This window comes from Grammomys surdaster, unplaced genomic scaffold, assembly GCF_004785775.1.
Source record: "Grammomys surdaster isolate TR1022 unplaced genomic scaffold, NIH_TR_1.0 126271, whole genome shotgun sequence".
Lineage (NCBI taxonomy): Eukaryota > Metazoa > Chordata > Mammalia > Rodentia > Muridae > Grammomys > Grammomys surdaster.
In genome coordinates, this window is record NW_021621071.1 from 11,043,338 (window position 1) to 11,060,797 (window position 17,460).

Here is a 17,460-nt window from a genome sequence, read left to right on the forward strand (position 1 = left end):
TTAAATGTTTATGTGTCTGTCTGTCTGTCTGTCTGTCTTTGGTATGAGTTTGTTTACATGGGTGCAGTACCCAAGGAGGCCAGAAGAGGGCCCAGTTCCCCCAGAACTAGAGTTGCAGGCAGCGTGAACTGTGTGCATGCTGGGAACCAAGCTCACGTGCTCTGCTATTCCAGTATCTGCAGAGCTTGAAGTTTTAATTCAAGTAGAGGATTTCGCCAGGGATATCAGTCTCCTGAGTTGACAGGCCAGTGGACAGCAAGCCCCTACAGGCAGAGTAGAGACAGGTAAGTTAGCATTTGCCGTCCTGTAGCCATAGTGACATAGGGTCAGAGCTACCACCTGAACCTCACTTTAGCTTGGGGCACTCAGCAGAGTCTCTGATCGCTGCTGCCAACAAGGGTGTCCCAGTGCCTCCCAGGAATGCAGCCTGGTCTGCTGCAGCTGACAGAGTCTAACGTGCCTTCAGCACCTTCTAGGCAGTTGGCTGAAGTGTGAGTAATCTTTGTCTTACGGGCTCTAGGACTCTCTTTGTGTGGCCGTGGTGACTCGGTGTTAACTTCTGTTTCTTCTGAATCGTAGAACAAGCACTGGCTAATTAGACAAGCCAAGACTCCCATGACGAACTCGTCAGTACAGTTCTTAGATGACGCCTTCAGGAGGAGGTAAGCCCCGCTCTGTTCTTAGTGTTGGAGGCTCTGTCCTGAGCAAACTGGGAGGCAGGTCAGCGGGAGGGATGCTATGGGGCACTGACACACCACAGGCATGGAGACAAGCCCTTATGTTCATGTTCGTGTGCATGAGGTACCCTTTGGACCCCAAGAATGACTAAGCCATGCTACGATCTGGTAAAAAATATGACAAACTGGAACTATTAGCTTGAAAGTTTTCCACAAAGAAAAGTTTTCCTCAAAGAAAAGGTTATATAAAAATCAGCCCAAATATTAAGCAAAATATTTAAATTTGATGTTTGGAATTTGCAAGATGTGATATGTTGATTTCTAAAAGTTGATTGCTTTCTTTAGAGTGTATTGCATTTGGTCCAGAGGTCAGTAAACATTTTTTTCTTTTTTTTTGGTTGCACGAGATAATAATAAAGTAAAAGTTCCAAGACTGCAGGCCGTGTGTCCCAAAACAATGGCAGCCTTGGGCACTAGGAAAATACTCCTGTGTGCCAATAAAACTTTATAGAAACAGGCAATAGATAAGACACGCCTTGGCCTCTTGCCTATAGGCCAGTGCCTAGCATTTGGACTATTAAACAGTATTTCACCACAGACGTATTTGAACCAGTCTGTAGTAATCTATACTGAATTACCACCTCTCCTTTCTGATTAGCTTTGTTCTCATACAGCAAGCTGTAAGAAGTAAAATCAGCTCACTATGAAAAGCCTGGATTATGTCTTTGGAAACAGACTTGATGAAGTACTTACTGTGTTGTGGGGTTGGCAGTGGTGGAGTCTGGGGGACAGAGCTGAGCCTTAGCTGTTTGCTCTACTGGGATGAGTGTTTCTGTGCGGCCATCGCCCCTGACGTGCCTTCCACCCTGTGTCTTCCAGGTGGCAGACCCTGCTCTCAGTTGACGACCTTGTGGAGAAACTGGTGAAGAGACTGGACTCAACCGGCGAGCTGGACAACACGTACATCTTCTACACCTCAGACAACGGCTACCATACAGGTGAGCAGCAGGCAGGGCGAGCACTGTCACGCCGCCCTCACCCGTAGGATCTCGCACTTTACAGCTGTGCAACCGCCAGGCGGAGGCTCTCATCCTAGGACTCCTCCTAGGCCTCGGGTAGAAAGCATTTCCACAGCAGAAGCCAGGGTTCCTTATTTGCTGTTTGAGATGCTAAGCTAGCTGGTTTCAGGCAGGAGTGCAGAATCATTTGCAAGTTAGAGACAGTGTGGGAAAAGTGAGAAGATCTCGAGTCTGTAGGATTAGTGGGACTCAGGGAGTGTGTTGTAGATGGAAACAAAGTTTTCCTGCAAGCGCAGTTTTAGTATTCGTCCTGTGATTGGGCAGTGCTCCTGGCATTTGAAAACTGCAGTGCAGGGCGGTGGTGGCTCACGCCTTTAATCCCAGCACTTGGGAGGCAGAGGCAGGCGGATTTCTGAGTTTGAGGCCAGCCTGGTCTACAGAGGGAGTTCTAGGATAGCCAGGGCTACACAGAGAAACCCTGTCTCGAAAACAAAACAAAAAAAAAAAAAAGAAAGAAAGAAAGAAAGAAAGAAAGAAAGAAAGAAAGAAAGAAAGAAAGAAAAAGAAAACTGCAGTGTGAGTGAGCTCTGTCCCTTTGACTTGCAGCCTTGTAGCTTGGACCCCTGTAGCTATAGACGTGTTCTCTGTCTCCTGTGTATCCACATTTCCTCTTAACACTAGCTTTGCTTTCACTTGGACAGACTGACACAGCATCTGTTATATTATGTGCGTGAATCTTTTATCAGGCAGCATGGAAGCCGGCGTGGCTGGGAGTGATGGTGTGTGTTGTTGTGTTGCTTACTGAGAAGGCTAAGGCAGAAGGATTGCTCGAGCCCGGGAGTTTGAGGCCAGTCTGGTCAGTGTAGATCCTGTCTCTTTGTGGTAGGGTGTACCTTCAGGCCAGAGGCTGCCTCAGTGATGCAGAGCTATACCAACCGTCTCCAGTTGTGAGGCCCACCGTGTCGGGCTGGCACACTTGGGGTGCTAGTGTTGATGGGTGGGTCACAGGGTCTAACCTGGCCCCTTCTATGAACCTGTCATTGTGATTCCCTTTGCAAGCTAAAACTCTTGCTCAGAGTGAACTTTGCCAACGATTGATGCCCTCACTCTGTCCTTATTATCATCTGCCGGAATTCCTCAGGAGGGCCTTCCCTTGTTTCGTGGCCTTGCACTGCAGTGTCTCAGGGGGACAGGGTATGTTCCTCCATTATTTGGCAGTGTGTGGAATGACCTCATTTGCTGGGGTCAGGCCACGTACACATAAATAAGTGTGGATTTGTCTTTCATTCCTTCCCAGACATTATTTTTTTCTTAATTTGTCCTGTTTAGAACAGGTTCTTTTTAGTTATTTATCTAGAGAAGGTAAACTCGTTTTTTTTCCCATTCTATGTTGAAAAGAAACCCAGGCAAGCGTAAGCTCTCTGTTATAAAACTAAGTTAAGGGCCTAGAGATGGTCAAGGCTGCCTGTAACTCCAGCTCTGGGAGATCCGACACCTCCCAAACCTCCTAGGGCATGCACGCATATGCCATACATTCACACACACACACACACACACACACACACACAGAAAGAGAGAGAGACCGAGACAGAGAGAGAGAGAGAGAGACAGAGAAACACATGAATAAAAAATAAATTCTAAAAACCAATTAAGACAATATCTTAGTGTTTCAACAACTCAGTGGTGTGTGTGCTATGTGCTGCAGGCCTGTCTGCCCTGGCTCTGTGTTGACTCTGTGTTTTGTTTCAGGGCAGTTCTCTTTGCCAATAGACAAACGGCAACTGTATGAGTTTGATATCAAAGTTCCACTGCTGGTCCGAGGGCCTGGGATCAAACCAAACCAGACAAGCAAGGTAGGTGCCCGACTGCAGCTGAGCCTGTGTGTGTAGCATGTGGCTTGAGAAAGTGGCTGTCCCTCCTGGAGAGGAAGGCTGGCCATGTGCTCTTCTGTCTGGGTGAACCTTGGAAAGCGTGGCCTGTTTCTCCGGCAACTGTCCACCGCCCTCTGTGAATTTCCACTGCCGCGTCGTTCATTTCAAGATTCATTTCCAGCACTACTGAATTCTCATCAGAATCACTGTCTGAAACTGTGTGGGGTTTCTCACCAGTTTTCATGTGTGTCCGTGTGTGTTTGAATGTAGGCAATTACATGCACATGTGCATGTACATGAATACATGTAGAGCCCAAGGCAGGAACTCAAGAAGAACAGAGAGGAAGGGTTCTCTAATTTCCATTGGTTAAGAAAATGTTTTCTCTTTGACATCGGTAATCCTGCTTCCTCCATATTGATTCACACATGGGTGTTGATTCATGAGAGACACTTCGCTCGGCCCTCTCCAGGTAGCAGACCGCTCCACCAAAGAGTCTCCTGCCTTCCACCTGCCGTTACTCGTTTCTATAAACCTTAAGGGGAGTAACTTGTGAATCTTACCATATCCTGAACTTGCAGAACCTTCTTTCCCAAGTTCCCAAGGATACTTCAGGAGTGAGTACTGTCGAGGAATTCCCCTTCCTTACAAAAGCTTTCCTCCTCTGTTCCTCGTGAGGTGTAGCATCCTCTGTCGCCCCCTTTGGTTCAGAGTCTCTCCCAGCCTGTCTTGTTGGAGCACTTTGTTCCTACAGGTGCTGGCCACCTTGATCTGAAACACTTTTCCCTAGTGGTCAGGAGATGACAGTAGGCAATCCCAGCTGTGTCTTCTCTCTTCCTGATTCTACATCGTCACCTAAGCTCTGAGACCAGAGAAAAGGAGCAAACAGGTAATTGGATTTAAAACTGCAAGATGACCCAGACATCTGGGTAGTGGGTGCTCTGTGCTGTCTGGTGGAGGGTGCTGGAACCCTCACTTCCCACCTCTCACCTACTTCCTGTTACAGCGCTCTTGGTACTTCACTGTTAAACTGTCCCCAGAAAGGTAGAAGGCCTTCCTCCCTGTCAACTACAAGTCTTGGCACTTCTGAACAGGCCACTCCTTTTAAAGCAGGCCGGCTTGGAGATCAGCAGATCTTAAGTGTGCCTTACTGAGGTTGGCTTTTGATCTGAGTCCATATTAGCAGATGACGCACTTCTGAGAAGCTTGGAGCCTAGGACTTCATGTTCTGTCAGGAAGAAACTGAAAGGTGACTGTGTCCACCAGCTGCAGAGGAAAAAAACATTCCTTCTTCTCAGCAGCTTGTTCATGCCAGGTAAATGGTAAAATTGGAGGTCTCGCCTCTTCTGAGCAGCTGAAATGGTGTCTAGTTCTTCAGCGCTAAACCACAGCGACAGCTAGCGGTCTGAGTGTGGTGTGCATAACTCACCCAACATCCAGAACCTGTGAGGTCATGTCCTGTGATCCCGTGCTAGCCAGGAAGAGTCTTCGGGATCAAGAAAATTGCTTTGTCTAAACTCACGTAGCTAAAAAGCAGCAGAGCCCTGCTTAGGAACTCAGTCAGTCTGACTGAGCCCACCCTCCCTGTCAGTGGTGTCCATCCTCAGTCAGTCTGACTGAGCCCACCCTCCCTGTCAGTGGTGTCCATCTGGTGCCTTACGTTGGCATTGCGCACCTGGAGTCCCAGGCAGTGTGGAGCAGTGGGAAGGTTAATTCCTAATCCGTGTGTCAGAGAAGAAGGGAGCTAGGGTACAGCAGGAGAGGCCTCTGGGCTTCGGAGCACAGCCAAAGATGTTGAGAAGGATGGAGTCTCCAGGTCTGATAGGACTGGCCGCTTCTGACTGAAGAGCTCACCTCAGGCCCTCAGCCTGCTTGTCCCTAGGATGTGTCTTCACACTTCCTTCCTCGCTCTCAGCTGGCTTACCTGTTGAGTTGCTTCTTGTTGTTCTGCAGTACCCTAAAAAGAGGGGTGCTCTGAACATGTACCACCTCAGCCTCCACCTGCACTGAGGCGCACCCACAGTGGTAAAACGGACTTCGTCGTAAGCAGTCAGGACTGAAAGGGCTATGTGTGTCCTTACAGTGGGAGTTCTGCCACACTTCCGGGCTCACAGGTGTGAACGCCTGGGAGAGGAGGCTGCTCTGCAGAGGACACAAGTTCTGTTCCCAGAACCCACCTGAAGGCTCGTAACCCTCTGGAGCTCAGTGCCAGGGGATCCAATGACACAGTCTTCTGGGTTCCTCGGCACCAGGCACACACATGGTACATGTACATACATGCAGGCATGTATTCACGGCACTCATACACATGAGATTTTAAAACATCATTTAAAAAGAATGTCAGGGAACACATTATTGTGTTAGGGGTCACCGTCTAGAGCCATTGTCTCCGTCTGACTCATGGGCTGAGCTACCCAGCACTGCTCAGGAGGGGATAGATGTGTCTGTGGATGGCAAAGGTTGACTGTGTCTCTCCTCTGGCTACGCCTGAGTCTAGGCCCAGATTTTACAGTAGTGGTTCTTCAGAAAAGTTTTAGAAAGGGTAAGATCAGAGCTAGCCTGGTCCAGAAGTAGATCTGATTGGAAGTCAGGAGGCCACCCATTAGCTTCAAGACTCTGGACAAAAAAAGCCTTACTCTTCCTAGTCCGTGGGTTGGAGATGTCACATTTCCCTTCTGTGCACACAGGTTCAGGTACCTGCCACTCTGTGTCTGCTTCTGCCCCTGGGGTGGTCAGCACCCCCACCCCTCACCGCACCCCGTTATACACTGGCTGGACTAGAAGAAGGGAAGCTTAGCCAGGGCAGGTGGGTGCAGTACAGGGCCTTGGTCGGCAGTTAAGTGCGTGTGTAAAGAACACATACCCAGGAACAGCTTCAGAGAACTAGCTCAGTTTGTCAGGAAAGAAAAGGAGGTATTTATGCCCCTGTGGAGGTGGGTAGGGTCTTTAGGGCAAGGTTTGTGTGGCCCCTGTACAAGTGGCCAGGACAGGGGTGTCGGAAGACACTTCATCTGCATACTCAGGAGATACAGGGTCTGAGGAGAAAAAACCTTTTAAAGTCAAACGAATGGGGCTGATAATCGTCGGGGAGGGCAGTAAATTCTTACTTGCCCTGATAGTGGGGGCAGCCAATGCCTGTCATCCTTCTATGAGGTTATATGAGTTCTCCCTAACCCTTCCCCATTCATCCTGGGCCATTACGGTCCCAAAAGGACACCCACAAAGACAGAACAGGGTATCAAATCCTCTACAATGGCTCTCAACTTGTGGGTTATGACCCCGTTGGGTTATATATCAGATCTCCTGCATATCAGATATTTTACATTATGGTTCATAGCAGCAGAAAAATTATAGTTATGAAGTAGCAACAAAATAGTTTTATGGTTGGGGGTCACCACAACTTGACAAACCATATTAAAGGGTCACAGCGGTTAGAAGGTTGAGAGCCACTGCCCTGAGCCACCCAGTGCGGGTGCTGGGAACGAACTCAAGTTCTCTGGAAGATGAGCCGGTGCTCTTAGCCTTTGAGCCATCTCTCAGCCGCCTTCATCTCTACTTGAGTGTAGCTGGTGATAGCCCGGCTGCTTCCTAGATACAGAAGCTAAGGGCAGAGCCACTGCAGCAGCTCAGCCTTTGCTGGTGCTAGACCCTAGTGCTCAGCTCTTTTGGCAAATGGACCCTTTGGTGCCTTCTGGGGTGCTATGTGACTTGCCTGCAGTAGCCTGCCCAGGATCCTGGATGTCTTCTGAGGTGCCATGCCCTAGGCGGCTGTCCTTGGTTGTTTAATATCAGAGCTTTAGTGTCTGGAAGCCCGGTGTGTTCTGAGAGGACTAGCCTTGTTTGCACAGCTAGTCAGTAACCTGTGTGAGACCAAGAGTAGGCAATTCTCACTCACTTGACTCTTCTGCTCATAATCTGTAACCATGTAAGGTCTCCAGTCTCCTTACAGAGTAAGTGGAGATTTGAAGCCATCTGCTTCTTAGGCAAAATTCCTGCCCGGTTTAGAGAAGGCCCGTGTATGTGTACAGGAAGAAAGTCTCCCGAGAATACGTGTTGTATGTTTGTAGTTCTTAAGCCAAATCTCAGTGACTTAGTTTGTACTGGAATTGCCAGGCTTTGCCGTTGAGTAAAAAGCGGTGAGACAGCGTCCCCCGCCCTGCAGCCCTGGTGTGTGAAGGGAGTCTCGGTGAGACTGAAAATCAGTTTCCATTCTGGGCTCTTACTGCTTTAGCACGTACAGCTTTTCCTGTACCCTGCTGTGACTCCGCAGTACCGATGACCAGGACTCTCGGGGGGCTCATGTTTCTCCCGTGGGGACCTCTTCCTTAGTCGCATCCAGACTTACCAACTGTGAGCCAAGCTGCTGAGCTAACCCGGGGGGTCTTAAAAGAAGGAAACTGACCCGCATCTGTGGATCTGGTTAATCTCTGGAGACAGCCCTGGGGCACTGTCCAGTGACATATGGACTGCTGCTCCCTGAGCTGTCTGCATGGAGTGGTAACCCACGACAGCTGCCGAGACACACTAATAGACAAGAGCCAGGTTGTGTGTCACTGGCTCTCCCAACCACAGGGAAACCTGAGCCCTGACCAACAGTGCTCCGCTCCTGCTTGCCATACGGGCCTTTCTAATTTGGTTTTAAATTAATTAAAAATGACACTTACTTGATTTTTTTTTTCAATCTTCCTGTTTGGCTGCCCCACAGTTTCAAAGCCGTACTTTGTGTGTAACGCAGGGGCCAGAGGACAGTCTCAGGGAGCCTTGGGAGCTGTTCACTGTGTTCTTTTTTTTAGGGGAGACTGTTTTTGTTTTTTAGATTTAGGGGTTTTTTTGAGACAAGGTCTCACTGGGTCTCCCTGGCTGTCCCGCCCTGACTGTCCTGGAACTCACCGTATAAACCAGGCTGGTGTCTGTCTCCCAGAGCGCCTCCTGCCTTTGCCTCCCAAGTGCTGGGATAAAAGGCCTGTGCTGTCACACCTGGCTTCTCAACTTGGCTTTTGAGACAAGCGCTCTGTGGCCTGGAGCTCACCCTGTAGGCTAAGGTGCCACATAAGCATGTAGACCTGAGTGTGCTCCTCAGAATCCACTTGAGAAAAGCCTGTGGCTCCAGCACAAGGGAGGCAGGAGCCGGGGGCTCTCTGAGGCTGGCCAGCCACCCTTAGCTCTCAGTAAGCCAGGCCATGAGAGGCTCTGTCTCAGAATGACACCTGAGGTCCTCTGGCTTGCATGCGCACGTACACGCAGACACACGCTTGTGCACACATATACGCACACACACACAAAATTTAAAGGTTTTTTTTCTTTTTTTTACATTAAAGCTGACATAGCCCCCACTATATTTAAATGGAAACATGCTGATTTAGGTCCTTAGAAGTATTGTACACAGAAGGAAAACCACCTTCTAAACCAAGAGAATAAATTGAGGTGAAAATGTAAGACTTGTGTTTCTGGTTTCTAGAGTGTTTGTTATAATACAGATATATAGGGTTTTTTGTATTGTGTGTATGTGTGTGCATGCATGTGTCATGGTGCACATGTCAGGGGACAGCTTGTGGGGAGGGGGTTGAGTCTCTCCTTCCACCATGTGGGACCCAGAATGGAATTTAGGTCATCAAGCTTAGTGACATTTAACCACTGGGCCATCACACAGGCCCTAGAGTGTTTTCATTAAAGCGGTGTTTTGTGCTATTTAAGGATATTTGCTGACCAATTAGAGCAAGTTTTCTGCAGCCTTCACAGCCTGTTACAAGACTAGGCAGGTGGAACACATTGGATCCCGCATTGAAAAGGCTGAAGCAGGAGGATCACGAGTTTGAGAGACTAGCCTGGGCTACATGGTATACCCTGTTTAAAATAAATTGGGGACAGAGTAGTAGTATTGTTACTTTGAAGACAGTCACATGAGCTCATCTCCCTTGGTTTGTTTGTGAGTGGGGGATAGCCTGATCTACATAGGTCTAGAACAGCCAGAGCTACATAGAGAGAGAGACTCTGTCAAGGAAGGGAGGGGTGGAGGGGGGCTCTGTGGGGCTGCGTACCTGTGATGCATTTACATACGTGCAGCCATTTTTACTCTTAAAAAGCATAAATTGTCTCTCTTCTCCTCTCTACACACACGCCCTTTCTCTTTCTCTCTCCCTCCCTCTCTCACTCCATCCCTTTCCCCATGACAACTCGCCTATCCATCCTTGGGGGCCAGCGAACTCACTCCACCCAAGAGCAGCTTCCCGATAAACCTGCCTTTAATATAATAGAAAAAAATACATAAATCTTTTTTTAAAAGTTAAAGAACGCATGTGAGGCCAGATTTAATGAGCAAATGTGACTGTCAAGTAGAACAGTTGACAGGCAAGAGGAGTCGGCAGTGTCCCTGTGTTCACGATGAGAAGATTACAGAGGCTTCTCATCACGCGGTCTGACAGGAACCGTGTGGCCACGGGAAGGACAGGATTTCCACGGCATCACTGCACCCCGATGAGCCCGTGTCTGACTTGTAGTTGAGTGTCTGGCCCTGGGTGGGAGAGCAGGTTATCCAGAGGTGATGGCGCCTGGTTTCAGGTGTGTTGCTTAGTGTTTATTGGGTGGGGGAGGAACATGAGTCCAGCCGGGCCTCAGACGGTTTGCTTCCCTCACACAGATGCTGGTCTCCAATATCGACTTGGGTCCCACCATCCTGGACCTCGCTGGCTATGACCTGAACAAGACACAGATGGATGGCATGTCCCTACTGCCCATTCTGGTGAGTGTAAAGCCACAGCCAACCCAGAGCCGAGCTCTGAAGTTAATTCCAGGTGGGAAACAGGCTACTAAATCTGAGAGGCAAAGAACAGGATCTGTCTCTGGCCTTGTGGTGGGAAGCCGTTCCCTGAAGAAAAAGTCTGACTGGACTGTGGGTCACTTTCAGCCTCTGCGTTGTCTTCCTCTCTCCTCCCAGGAAAAAAAGTGTGGTCTGAAAGTAGAGGTTGCCGTCCCAATAGAGTAAGCCAGGGAGAGAGCGTGAGTAACCTTCTGGAAGACTCGGGGATGGCTGGGTCACTGTGGAAGGGTTACCTTAGTGTCAGTCAAGGAGATGCTGAAGTAAAGGACACCTGAGCTGCCTGCAGAGTGTCGAAGACTGAGCGTAATAGCCACTGTTGCCAGTGTCTGAGGGACGGAGACTGCTTGTACACTGATCATGGAGGTACAGGCAAATAACTTGTCAGGCTCCTTTGCTCACCTGAGTGTCAGTTACGGATGCAGCTGCTGGCAGAGCACTTGTGTAGCATGCATAGGCCTTGGGCTCAGTGTGCAGGGCCAAAGGGGGTGGTGCTTTGAGCCTTCACACACACACACGCACACGCACACGCACGCACGCACACGCACGCACTCATGATACTGTACTAGATCTCCCCAGGCATGTTTTAAGATTTGGCATTGTTTCCAAGATGGGTCCATATTGTTCTCGGCTCCCTGACACCCCATTACCTAAATGCATTGTGACCTGGTTGCCCGTCTCCTCCCAGGTAGTGTCTTTGGTGGCCTAGCTCTGTCATGTTAGCTCTGCTGCCTTCACAGACATGTCCCCAGTGACCTGCACGCTCATCAAGATGAGAATTCCCTTTGTTCTGTATAAACAGTCAGCTTAGTGACATGCCAGCTGAGTGAGTGAAGAACAGTATTTGGTCTCAGTTTGCGTTTACTCGTTAGTAAGGGGAGCCACCTTTTATTATCAGCTGGTTCATGTACCACACATGCACTAGAGTGGACAGTTCAGTGATTTCTGGTGTTTTGGAGTTGTCTGGCCATCACAGTCTAATTCCAGAACATCCCATAATTCCAGATCATTAGTCACCCCTCCACTGACCTCTCCTCAAGCAGTCTATATAACCCCCTTTTACCTCTGTGGAGTTGTCTACCCTGGACAAACAAATGGAGTCATGCAGCCCGTGCCTCTGCTCTCTGGAAGCACCACATGGTCGTCTGTCTGTCTATCACATACATGTGTACGTCCTTGCTACTTTGCGGTTATTTTGATTAGCCCTTTTGTTAACATGTATGAATCTCTGGACACGTTTGCAGTTCTCTGTGTGCCCAGTGTTCTGGGTCGCTTGGTAGCTTTAACTAACTTTTCAGACGTGTTGTGTATTTCCATCAGCCTCAACTGCACCTGATTAGTTTCCTGGCGGTCCTCTTTTGCATTTCTGTGGTCACAGTGGGCTCCTGGCTGTGTGCCTACTGTCGTACATCTATTCAGAGTCTTGGCCATGGTCAGCGTTCTTTTTGTATACACAAGTGTACTTAAATGTACACAGGTGTGAACGTGTATGCTGATGTCAGAGGACAATCCTCAGGTGCTGGTCACCACCTTCCTCCCTGTTTGGGATAGCCTCAGTGCCCCTGTGGAACCCAGCCCATGAGCTTTTGGAGGGTCACCTGTCTCTAGTTCCCGTCATCCTGTAGGGGATGCTGGGATTGTAGATGCCTATGCTACTATACAGGCTCTGGGAAGCTGACCGTGGACTGTCAGGCCTGTATGTAAGTGCTTTCCCACAGACTCCATTTCTTATTTATACAACGCTACATCTAATGTTGGAGATCTCTTCTACAGCTCTTACAGTTCTGTTGCTTGTGTCCTGGTCCTCTGTGTATCTGTGATAACTTCCCTGCAGACTCTGATTGTCTCTGTAGATACTCAGCTTTCTCTTCTGACCCACAGGCCTTTCCTTGTGCTGTTTTGCCTTCAGGCTGAATAACTGAGGCTTTGTATGAGGGTCTGCCACCCTCCTTACTCTGTCAGGGACCCTAAGTACCTTCCATCCGTGTGGCCCTTAGACTCGGCTCTGGGTTCCGCGTAAGATGCTAGGTTTGGGGCTGGAAATGGATCAGCGCTCTATAGATCCGACAGGGAAATGGGTGTCTTCTAACCTCGCTGAGTCAGTTCTAGGGTAAAAGCCACTGAGATGTATACAAGGAATCTTTGCACACTTCTGAAAGTGCAACCTAACGCTTCATTTCCTCATCGTGCTGTTAGGGTTGCTGTTATGATGTACTTGCATAATAGTCAGTTGTATGGTCACATGTGACTCTTAAGTGACCTGAAAAGCAGTGAAGAGTCATCAGTTCCTGGATTGCATTAGCCTTGTCCTGTGGGCCAGACCAGCAGCTCACAGACTGTAGCCTCAGGACCAGATCTAACCCAGCCCTGGCTTCAAGGTGAAGTTAGATTGGTGTCCCACTCCTTCATTTATCCCAGAGCTACTGAGCTGAGTAGATCTCACAGGGCATGTCCGCACAGGACATAAGATGTCACAGGGCATGTACACACAGGACATAAATGCACATGTAAGGTCTTCCCCTTTCTTGACATTCAAGGCCTTGTAAAAGGTAGCACCCAGTCCCCTATGTGTCCCAGCTTCAGTGTCCTTTACAAGCACAGATCTCAAACTGCCACCCAGCTGTTGAGAAAGAAGTTAGGCTGAAGAAAGGGTCCATTCCCATCTGGCCTGCCTTCAGCCTTTCTCTGTCCTTGGCTGATGTCTGAAGTGACCTTGCTCTTCCTCACTCACAACTATCCTCTCTGCACATCTCCTGCCTCTGTTACTCCTCAGAGTTGGGTCTGGCTCTCAGTTGGGCTCAGTCAGTCCTTGTGCCTCAGCCTCCCAAGCAGTTGCTGCTGCAGACATGTCCCCCTAAGGTTTAGGCCCGTCTGTTCCTGCTTCCTCCTCTTAGATGCTGTGGTTCACAACCCACCCAGACACATGTTCTCTACTGTCTGAACTCATGTGCTTTACTCCCAGGCCCGCTCCTGTCCTAGAGGCCTGCCTTTTGCCAGAGCGTGTACGCCTGTCTCCAATGTTTGTGTTTCCACACAGCTAATGTATTCACAGAATAAACGTGACATATGGGCTGTATGCTCATCTGAAGGCCTGCACCCCACCCCCAGCACCACCTGTCTCTCTCTCCTGCTGCCCAGGGCGCACAGAGCCTCTGCCGAGCTAGGCGTTGTGTGCACCCTCACCTTGAGCTGGAGCCACCTGCACCAGCGTGGATTCTGGTTTTCTAGCTTTCGTCCCCTCCCACTTCACACACTGCCCTTAAAGGAACGGGAAAGCGTTCCAGGCTCTTGACTGTCCCTCTAAAGACTTTAAGCACCAGGAACAACAGTAGCGGCTTTTCTACACATCCAGTCTTCCCATTCCCTCTGTTACAGAGCGAGCTGTCTAAAGGCCCTCAGGCAGCTCGGTGACAACTAAGGTCACTTATCAGTCCGTGCCTCACGGGATCCTCGCTTGCTCTTCTTTCTAGAAAGGAGACAGAAACTTAACCTGGAGGTCAGACGTCCTGGTGGAATATCAAGGAGAAGGCCGTAACGTCACCGACCCGACCTGCCCTTCTTTGAGTCCTGGAGTGTCTGTGAGTAGCTTGTTTTGGTCACAGCTTTCTCACCGCACAAGTGCTATTTAGACACCTCTGCCACCTGAGTGACACTGCGGCACCAGGTAGACTGCCCATACCTGCTCTCACTTCCCTTACCCACTCTCCACCTCCTAACAGCAGGAGAGATGGGGTTTGTCCCTGTGACTGCGCCTTCACTGGTGGCAGCCAGGCAGGCCACAGAGGTGGTAACAGCCATGTTGACCTGGCTTTGGGGAATGGAGCTTTGGCTCTCCTGACAGCAATGTGTTCTGAGTAAGGGACCCAGCCCAGTGTGGCGCACACATCTAATCTCTTGGAAAGCTTGGGCAGGTGACCTCTGAGTTCCAGGCCGGCAGGGAATTCCATAATCAGGCTGTTTTGTTTAAGGACACAGTGGGCTGGCAGAGCCCATGGGAAGTGTGGAGTCTGGTCTCCTGTAGTGCTGAGAACGAGGGCTCCGCTTTTCTTTTCACTCCAGGACAGACAGTTCAGAAGTCCTTTAGAGTGTCTGGCTCTAGCCCACCTGTACCTGGGTTGCCCTCTGAGATGCTGTGTCAGCAGTTCTCACTAACTTATAAACTGTCCCTCCAGCAATGTTTCCCTGACTGTGTGTGTGAGGACGCGTACAACAATACATACGCCTGCGTGCGGACGCTGTCATCAGTGTGGAACCTCCAGTACTGCGAGTTCGACGACCAGGAGGTAAGGACACCCCTCCCCCACACCGTGCCGATTGCCTGGGCTTGGTGGTATAAGGTGACCCCAGAGCTCTACCAGGGAAGGTATGTTTCTTCTCCACACTCCCCAAGGTCTCCTGTGGCTCACAAGGTGGCAGGGCAGGCTTATACGGGCAACTTCGTTCTGAATTTTCTCAGTGGAGTCTTCTCTGTGCACCACCCCCACACAGCTGGCTTTTTCAGAATGACACTTGGCCTGGAGATAGGGCTAAGAGTGAGGTGCTTCAGCATCTAGAGAGAGGAGCTAGCATTGCCCAACAGGCCAGCCGGCTGGCCTTGGGGGAAGATGGGGTTTGAGCCTCAGGAGTGTGGGTCATCTGATAGGTGTCTGTGGACACCAGGGTGCAGCCTCACGCAGATGCTCAGCACGGGCTCACCTGTCCTGTCTGCCACCATCTTACAGTATGAAGCAGTGCTCTCTTTGTTCTTCAGAATGGACCGTCTTTCCTTACAGCTCACTGCAGCTGAGCCGCCCTGCCCCATGCAGATCTGTGTGCTAATGTGAGAGGTAGTCTCAGGGCAGAGGTCTAAAGTCCTCAGAGCCACCGGTTACCTCCTTGTCCTGCCTTCTGTTAGGAGAACACTGTGCTGCAGAGAGGAACGTGCTGATGCCCAGCAGTCACTGTATAAATGACAGTACTACAGCCTGCCGCCGTGCAAACCATCCCAGACTACTTCTTAAAACAAGGGATGACTCGTGTACCAGTAGTCAGGATGCTGCTTGCTCAGTCCTGTTGCTTGAGTCCAGGGACTCTGAGGAAAACACATGGCCTCCAGGGCTCCCCTCACAGAGTAGCTGCAGCAGCGCTGTCTTGTTGCTGAGGCCAGGCCATCAAAGGCTTGCCTTGTGCTCACCCTCCAGGACAGTGGACCTCCTCCTCCCTAATGCTGTGAGTCTTTACAGTGCCTCATCGTGTGGTGACCCTCAGCCATAGAAGTATTTCATTGCCACTTCATGACAGTAATCCTGCTACCGTTAGGAACTGTAATGTGAATGTGTCTTTTCCGGTATCTCAGGTGACCCTGTGAAACACCAGTTGTGAACTGCTGCTCTAAATGGTCACGAGTTACTTTCCTGAGGATGTAGGATAGACACGTAGCCGCAGTTCAGCATGGGACTGTGTGTCTAACATAAGCGTACCCTGACAGACAGCATGCGATCCTGTGTGGATCTTGGAGTCTTCAACCACATGATGGACAGGCCTTGGATTTTCATCTACTTCTTCCCTTTCCATTTAGAAATAATTGCCACAGGAGTATTTTTCTCAGTTATAACCTTTGCTCTCTTCTTTCCGCCTTACTCTTGCCTCTAGGTATTTGTCGAAGTCTACAATATAACTGCAGATCCAGACCAGATCACCAACATTGCTAAGAGTATAGACCCTGAGCTTCTGGGGAAGATGAACTACCGGCTGATGATGCTCCAGTCCTGTTCCGGGCCGACCTGTCGCACTCCAGGGGTCTTTGATCCTGGGTAAGTGTCTTTCTTCGGTGACTCTGCCAGTGTCTTGAGAGGCCAGGCTCTTCTGGAAGACAAAGGAAAGCTGGGGGCTCCTTTCCACTTTGAGCTGTGTTTATTCTTCTGCTTATTGAGAGAATGCTGTCTTCCTTCTGTGTCAGCTTGTATTGTCGGGAAAATAAACTGTTAGGAACTTGGCTCTGTACCTTCAGTGGCTGCTGGGGCTTCAAGCTCAGCCCTGCTTTCCTGTCCCAGGGTTCTGCTTGGTGGCACTGGACAGCTCTGGCCCATCCCAGCCCTGGTTTGATAGCATACTGCTCTATTTCATGTAACTGTCATAGCTCACCTGTGTTACCCAGCCTGCCTCACTCTGGGTCTGCTTACAGTGCAGTGTCTGCAGAACACTGCCTGCCACTCCCAGGAGTTCCGGCTGTGGACTGTCACACAGTCCCCACACAGCCAGGAACACAGAGTCCACACTGTCAGGGTCATATAACACTCCCCTCCATGCCCACGGGATCCCTCAGTTCAGGCCCCAGCTGGGAATTGTTCTGAGACAGGTCTCTCTGTCCTGGAATTTGGTGTGTAGAGCAGGCTGCCGGCTTCCTCCGGAGGGCTGCTGTGATTAGGTGTTAGCCACCTTGCCTTGCTAAAATGAAAATGTTTAAATAGCAAGGCCACTGTACAGAAGACTGTGTATCAGTCTGTCTAGCTTAAATCAAAGAGTGATTGAGAGGAGTGATGTCGTAAGCCTGGTCCGTCACGTTCCTTGGCCAGCCTTCACCTTCCCTGACGTCCGCACAGACATCAGCTCAGTGTTTATCACACAGAGTGGACGGAGTGCTTTTAGCCGTGTATTCTAGGCTGCCTCTGGGAATTGAAAGCTATAACTAAACCATTGAAAGGAGAGTGGAGAAATCCCTGGGATTATGACGTGTGGCCAGCAATCCCTACTGGCTTAGCTGCGAGAGCGCTGACCTGCCACATCGTATGGCCAGCCACAGCAGGGTGGCTTCAGCTGCTGTCCTGTTTGTCCTAGGCATCTAGATCGGTTGTCGACTTTCCAGAGCCAAAAGGGCATGCATGTCTACATCATTAACTGGACATACGGTTTGCCGGGGTCACAGACTGCACATGCACGTGGTCATGTTTCTCCAGCATCTCGTTCATTATCAACCCCGATGCTTCGGTGACGAGACACTGGTTATGTGTGCTCTCATTAGCCTGAATATGTAAACAGCAACTGAGTTTGTTTTTAATTGATCATCCCAGGTTATTCTCTTCTGCCAAACATTTGGCCTTCC

General features: G+C 49.9%; 1 protein-coding gene across 1 annotated transcript in view; it reads left to right on the top strand.

The window, feature by feature from the left end:
- The window catches only part of Gns (glucosamine (N-acetyl)-6-sulfatase), a 35,685-nt gene that overhangs the window by 15,166 nt on the left and 3,059 nt on the right, over window positions 1–17,460 (top strand). The window contains exons 7-13 of the mRNA XM_028759135.1: window positions 580–662; window positions 1,557–1,675; window positions 3,446–3,549; window positions 10,203–10,304; window positions 13,850–13,957; window positions 14,552–14,662; window positions 16,011–16,171. Of these exons, the coding sequence (XP_028614968.1) occupies window positions 580–662; window positions 1,557–1,675; window positions 3,446–3,549; window positions 10,203–10,304; window positions 13,850–13,957; window positions 14,552–14,662; window positions 16,011–16,171 (788 nt within the window). The remainder of the gene's footprint in view (window positions 1–579; window positions 663–1,556; window positions 1,676–3,445; window positions 3,550–10,202; window positions 10,305–13,849; window positions 13,958–14,551; window positions 14,663–16,010; window positions 16,172–17,460) is intronic.